The following is a 7,500-nucleotide window of genomic DNA, read 5'->3' as shown; positions in this document are numbered from 1 at the left end:
TTGATGACGCACATAGGGTGACGTATGGTGGGGAAAGCCTGCAGTGCAACCACTCTACAACAGCCACAGTTCATACTGTACTGCAAACAGAGGAGAGCCCACCAACGTTTGAGTCAAATAGGGCAAAACTGTTCTGGAAATCAAACCCATTCTAATCTACATACTTGACCGAATTCAAGAGACTGCTTTTTAAAGACAAAATCAGGACTTTACTCTATACTATAATAACAGAGTTGTAATACAACACACCCACCTACTGGTTGGGACTGCATGTACATATTTGCAATCTAGCAGTTTGTTGATGTGAGATGTTGTGAAGACCTAGATCCCATGAAGGAATGGTATGGCCTTTGTCTCTGTCACTGGGCAGTGGGCAGTCTTTGCAGGAGATGGGCAGCAGGCAGTCTTTGCAGGAGATGGGGGCACATAAGTGGCTTGAGTCTCAGACATTATTCTGATCTCTTGACCGTCTGTTTTATTTTATTTTATAATCTATGTTTGACGTGACACATACTAACTGCTACAGTGTGAAGTTAACTGCTGTTTGTGATGTGATTACGGTACTGCTCTGCCAAGCAGGTATCTCCAATCAGTTTTTACAGAACACGGTTAACATTTCAATGTAACAATCAAGACAATAAATTCCAAATTGATTAATATAATAAATCAGTTTGGAATTGACTTGTACTGTCTCTCTTTAGACACCGATGCTACCAGAGGTCCTATTCACACTTGATTCACATGTAATTAATTAATGAATTAATTTGAGGTAATTTCGAGGTTGTGCTGACTCTTGAATCTTGCACATCTGCTTGAACAAATTTGGTACTATATTTAAGAATACACTCATTTGTTTTGACATTGTAACTGGTTATACTGACAACAAACATGTTGGTTTGTTTCTCTTTGCTCACAAGTAAGTGTGCCACTGTGAAGAATCATAGCAGTAGTTTTAGCCTGCAGGCGTTGAGCTGCTCAGCTGTGCCTGTCGGCAGCTAGGGGGTTAGGGTTAGGGTTGCCCTAACCCTAACCCTACCCTAACCCTAACCCTAACCCTAACCCTAGCCCCATGAACTCTGCATGGTCAACCAGTGTTTGTCTTGATATCTCCACCTGCATGTACTGAGTCTTGATATCTCCACCTGCATGTACTGAGTCTTGATATCTCCACCTGCATGTACTGAGTATTGATTTCTCCACCTGCCTGTACTGAGCTGAGAGAAATGGCTCAGTGAGTTTTTAGTGTGCAGGAAACCTAAGTGCCCATGGATGACATCTCACACCGTTTGGTTTTTAATGGTTGATGGCTATTCAGTCCCTGCTGGCAGGCAAGGATTTGGACAAGGCCAATAGCAATATATCCACCTCGGCCTAAAAGAGCATCTCTCACATGAACCTGGTCCCCGACTTAGGGGCCAAATGAAGGCATGGCTGGGACAAATCAAATTACACAACCACATAATTTGTCAAGACAAATTCTTATTAGAAATTCAACTAGAACTTACTTGCGAACTTAACATGTCTGTAAGATCAGATAAAGGCAGGTTTTCAGTGTTATTAATCAATGCTAATGTCATGCCCTGCAACTCTTTGCCTCGAGGCAGCAATTGCCGTTTCAATTACTAACCTCCACACATGCAAGAAAGGCAAATTTTAAGCAAAGGACTTTTACTTGAGAGAAAAGGTCAATTTTACTATTCTGAAGTAAATGGAGCTTTGTTACTTTTAAATTGTAGTTTACTCTCCTTGAAAATTACATTTTATTTTATTTTAGTTGGCTTGGAAGTTCTTGAGATCACACATACTAGTGTGTCAGCGCTTGGGAGGTATTGCATAGGATGGAGTCTAGGCCAGTTAACAAATTGTTTTCCTGTAAGATATCCCAAACTTACGTACACTTCCACAGTCGTTGCAGTCGTGGAAGCCTGCTTTCTGGATGGACTTTTGCACTTCCATGGAGAAGTTCTCAAACTCTGCCTTGACTGTCCTGAGCAGCGTGAGCGTGTTGAGGGAAGCATAGGCTTGCCTGGCTTCACTGTCATACTTGTCTCCTCTCTTCCACGAGCCATTTCCTACACATTAGAAGAGCATACATTCAAAATGTTTAATCTAAATGCATCCAGCATGTATCAGTACCTAAAGCTAAATTGAGGACACTGATGTTATGCTGTGCTAGCTGACTCCATAAATAGATATATTGTTCCTGAAAGACTACAGAGAAAAGAGTGATTTCCAGCTATCTGAGTTTGGAACATCTGTTACTTTACCATAAGAGGAGGCATTGAAGAGCTCAATGTTGAAGAAGATGTAATTTCCGTTGGTCAGCCGTCGTCTGTGGGCAGCCAGCATGATGTCTCGTATGATGTCTGCTCCCGTGCACATGATCACCACTGCAGGAGAAACCACAGTCACATGATCACCACTGCAAGAGAAACCACAGTCACATGATCACCACTGCAGGAGAAACCAGTCACATGATCACCACTGCAGGAGAAACCACAGTCACATGATCACCACTGCAGGAGAAACCACAGTCACATGATCACCACTGCAAGAGAAACCACAGTCACATGATCACCACTGCAAGAGAAACCACAGTCACATGATCACCACTGCAGGAGAAACCAGTCACATGATCACCACTGCAGGAGAAACCACAGTCACATGATCACCACTGCAAGAGAAACCACAGTCACATGATCACCACTGCAGGAGAAACCAGTCACATGATCACCACTGCAGGAGAAACCACAGTCACATGATCACCACTGCAGGAGAAACCACAGTCACATGATCACCACTGCAGGAGAAACCAGTCACATGATCACCACTGCAGGAGAAACCAGTCACATGATCACCACTGCAGGAGAAACCAGTCACATGTGCTTTATAGTTTAGATGTGATTTACATGTGCTTTATAGTTTAGATGTGATTTAGATGTTCTTTATAGTTTAGATGTGATTTAGATGTTCTTTATAGTTTAGATGTGATTTAGATGTGCTTTATAGTTTAGATGTGATTTACATGTGCTTTATAGTTTAGATGTGATTTAGATGTGCTTTATAGTTTAGATGTGATTTAGATGTGCTTTATAGTTTAGATGTGATTTAGATGTGCTTTATAGTTTAGATGTGATTTACATGTGCTTTATAGTTTAGATGTGATTTACATGTGCTTTATAGTTTAGATGTGATTTAGATGTGCTTTATAGTTTAGATGTGATTTACATGTGCTTTATAGTTTAGATGTGCTTTATAGTTTACATTACATTATATTACATTACGTCATTTGGCAGACGCTTTTATCCAAAGCGACTTACAATATCACATTTTTGTCAGCAATAGAGCAATCAACTATGCAACACAGTCTATGACAACTACAACTTCTGAAGGAACAGTGGTACAAGTTTAGTTTAGGTTAGTAGTTTTTTTTTTTTTTTAGAGAGAAAGAAGTTAGTTCAAGAAGGGCCCAGATGGAGCCTGAAAAGGTGTGTCTTTAGTCTTTTCCGAAAGATCGGCAGCGATTCGGCCATCCTGACCGAAGTTTAGATGTGATTTAGATGTGCTTTATAGTTTAGATGTGATTTACATGTGCTTTATAGTTTAGATGTGATTTAGATGTGATTTAGATGTGGTTTATAGTTTAGATGTGATTCAGATGTGGTTTATAGTTTACATGTGATTTAGATGTGGTTTATAGTTTACATGTGATTTAGATGTTCTTTATAGTTTAGATGTGATTTACATGTGCTTTATAGTTTAGATGTGATTTAGATGTTCTTTATAGTTTAGATGTGATTTAGATGTTCTTTATAGTTTAGATGTGATTTAGATGTGCTTTATAGTTTAGATGTGATTTACATGTGCTTTATAGTTTAGATGTGATTTACATGTGCTTTATAGTTTATGGCCAACAATGGCCGCAACCATGGAGTATGTAGTCCAAAGTATGAAGTGCCAAAAATAAAATGTATAATGGAATCTGTTACCTTATGTGTCATTGCCGCTCCTCATTTTTGTTTAAATATGCAAGGAGGGTGCTCCGCTCGTTGTTAAGCTGTCTTGCTATTTGCCAAACAAAAAAAAGTTTGACGCGGTCCGCCATGTTTCTTGCTTGCGTTTTGTCTTTGTGCTTTGGAATGCTTTGAAGGTGGGGGGTGGGACTTTTGCACTGGGAAACACCCATGTCCCAGTTGTGTGGCAGTATTACTCCCTCGGACGCCCCTTAGCCGTCGTAAAATCGCTGTAAACCTCTTGGGGATTATTGCTGAATTTGAGACTTAACCATTTTCTCTTTATCTCAGTTGTTCTTCACCCCCATTACATTGTAGGCAAATTATTTAGCCCTAGCCATCTGCCCCTAACAGAGTCTGGAGGCCCATCTTTAATGTGACACCTACTACCGGGTATGTTACTAATGATAGCTACTATGTTACTAATGTTACTATGTTACTATGTTTTTTGTTTTATTATGATTGGGAAAGAATTGATTTAATCAGTGATGTGGAGGCTGCATGGAAGTTCTTTTATGATGGTTTTTCTTATCTTGTGGATAAGCACGCTCCTATTAGGAGGTATAAAGTTAAAGGGAGGGACAAGCAAATTAGCTCGGTAGTTAAAAGCAGTTTCTTCCAGCTAAGACTTTTGGCGAAGGTAAAAGCCTATCTCTCCCCCCAAAATTTTGAAAGAATTATCCACGCTTTTATTACTTCTAGGCTGGATTACTAAAATTCTCTGTATGCGGGCCTAGACCAATCATCCCTGCGTCGTCTGCAGTTAGTGCAAAATGCTGCCGCTCGGCTACTAACTGGAAAAAGGAAGCGGGATCATGTGACTCCATTGTTAGCCTCCCTCCATTGGCTTCCTGTCCATTTCAGGATTGATTTTAAGACTTTGTTGATTGTTTACAAGGCCTTAAATGGCCTGGCACCTTCCTACATTGCAGAACTCCTACACCATCACACTCCAACTAGAGCTCTGAGGTCATCTAACCAGGTGCTCTTGGATGTCCCGAGATCTAGATTAAAAAACAGAGGTGACCGAGCCTTTGCGGTAGCTGCCCCCAAATTGTGGAACAGCCTACCCATCCATATAAGGACTGCGCAAAGCCTTGGAATTTTTAAGTCATTGCTTAAGACCCATCTATTCAAATTAGCCTTCAATTCGGGTTAAGATTGTGCCTATTACGTATATTGCTATGTGTTTTCTTCTTTTATTTCTACTGTATCAACTGTCTGTGTCTATTTGATATTTGCCTGTTCAGCACTTTGGTCAACTTTGGTTGTGTAAATGTGCTATATAAATAAATTTGACTTGACTTGACTTGACAATCCTTGGTTTACGCCTGAATTGTCCAATCTACTTCATGAACGAAACTTAGCTTGGGCTAAGGCTAGGAAGACAGGGACAGAGGCCGATTGGCTAATCTTTAGACAACTGCGAAACCGATTTACTTCTTTTATTAAAAGGGCCAAGTCTGAATTTTATCTGTCCGCGACAACCGAAAACTTAAATGATCCTAGGAAATTCTGGAAAGTTATTAAATCTATTTCTGCCACTGAAACCCATAGCGAACTTCCTCCCTGTATTGTTTATGATGACACCACCATCTCTGATAGGGCTACTATGCTTGAGTGTTTTAATAAGCATTTTATTGCCTCTGGTTCTCTGTTCGCCAAGTCTTCTGCTTCTCCTGTATTGCCCTCTACTGCCCCCACTGTCTTGCCTTCTGCTCTGAATGATGGTCACATGTCTGTTGGTCAGCCTTTTTGTTTTACCCCATTCTCAGTTGAAGAGGTCCACAGAGCCCTTCTTTTGCTGGACCACACTAAACCTGTAGGCCCAGACAATTTGGAGCCTTATTTTCTTAAATTAGCTGCTGATTTTATTGCCAAACCCCTCCAATGTATTTTAACCTCACTCTTACAGGTAATTGTATCCCCAAAATCTGGAAGTCTGCCTATGTCCTCCCCCTACTAAAAGGGGGGGACCCTACCTCCCTTAATAACTATAGGCCCATTTCAAATTTGTGCGTCTTGTCAAAGGTCCTTGAAAGATTAGTCAATGACCAGTTAAAGGATTTCCTGCACACTACAAATACTCTTTCCTCATATCAATCTGCATGGCTTTAGGAAAAAACACAGCACTATTACAGCGTCCCTAAAAGTAACAAATGATATAATAGAGTCACTGGATCAGAAAAAATATTGTGCAGCACTTTTTGTTGATCTTTCCAAGGCCTTTGACACAGTGGACCATGTCATATTGAGAAAACAATTGCTTAATATTGGATTGTCTGAGCAAGCAGCTGGCTGGTTTGTGAATTACCTGTCTGACAGGTCTCAGTGTGTACGCTTTGAAGGCAGCTCATCCAGCATTTTAAAATGTATCATCTGGCGTACCCCAGGGCTCGGTCCTGGGTCCAATTTTGTTCACCATTTATGTGGATGAGCTGGGCCGTAATGTTCCCAATGCTAAGTTCCATTTTTATGCAGATGACACTGTAATCTATTGCTGTGGATCCACTCTCACTCATGTCCTTGGCTATTTGCAGACTGCTTTTAATGTCGTTGAGTCTCAACTAACTGATTTAAAGCTTGTCCTAAATCCAGCAAAAACTAAATTTATGTTGTTTTCAAATGGCAGAAAGACCACAGATCCTCCTCCCAACATGTTGTCTCTGCAGGGCAAGCAGATCGAATTAGTGTCATCTTATAAGTATTTGGGCATTTTAATTGATGATCGTTTATCTTTCAGACTCCACATTGAAAGTCTTGTGAAAAAGTTGAAACTGAAGCTGGGTTTCTTCTTTCGAAACAGGTCATGCTTTTCTTTCGTTGCCAGGAAGAAATTGGTTGCAGCCACCTTTCTCCCTGTGCTTGACTATGGTGATCTGTTGTATATGCATGCTCCTGTCTATTGTCTCCATTCTCTGGACACTGTGTATCATGGTGCTCTGAGGTTTGTCACGGGCTGTAAAGCCCTCACTCACCACTGCACCCTATATGCCAGGGTTGAGTGGCCCTCTCTGGCTGCACGTAGGCTCACCCATTGGTACATGTTTATCTATAAATCCATCCTTGGATTAATTCCATCGTACCTCTGTGGCTATATTTCTAGAGCCCACAGTAGTTACCGCTTACGCTCAACCGATTACTACCAGCTAAATGTCCCCAAAATCCGTATGGATCTTGGCAAACATGCTTTCATGTATTCTGCACCTACAGCTTGGAACTCACTTCAGAGCAACCTCAAACTGAAGGAACTTGTTCCACTTGGAACTTTCAAAAATCTAATGAAGGTCATAGAAGTAGATTCTTTTCGTATTTGCACATGTTTTTTATGAACATTGTAACTGCTTTTGCCTGTTTTATTGCATGTTTGTGCATTGGTATTTGTTTGTTTTAATGTTGTAACTTTATTTCTTTTATGCTGCTATCTTGGCCAGGCTTCCCTTGAAAAAGAGGTCTTTGTATCTCAATGGGACCGACCTGGTTAAAA

The 7,500-nt window shown here is 40.7% G+C and overlaps 1 protein-coding gene across 1 annotated transcript in view; it reads right to left on the bottom strand.

Moving 5' to 3' along the window:
- The window catches only part of npr3 (natriuretic peptide receptor 3), a gene marked incomplete at its 5' end in the record, with an annotated part of 48,173 nt that overhangs the window by 19,794 nt on the left and 20,879 nt on the right, over window positions 1–7,500 (bottom strand). Inside the window, 2 exons of the mRNA XM_083645506.1 lie at window positions 1,897–2,072; window positions 2,268–2,390. Of these exons, the coding sequence (XP_083501632.1) occupies window positions 1,897–2,072; window positions 2,268–2,390 (299 nt within the window). The remainder of the gene's footprint in view (window positions 1–1,896; window positions 2,073–2,267; window positions 2,391–7,500) is intronic.

Source organism: Poromitra crassiceps (assembly GCF_964638095.1).
Source record: "Poromitra crassiceps genome assembly, chromosome: 10".
Lineage (NCBI taxonomy): Eukaryota > Metazoa > Chordata > Actinopteri > Beryciformes > Melamphaidae > Poromitra > Poromitra crassiceps.
This window is presented reverse-complemented; position numbering and strand designations above follow the sequence as displayed.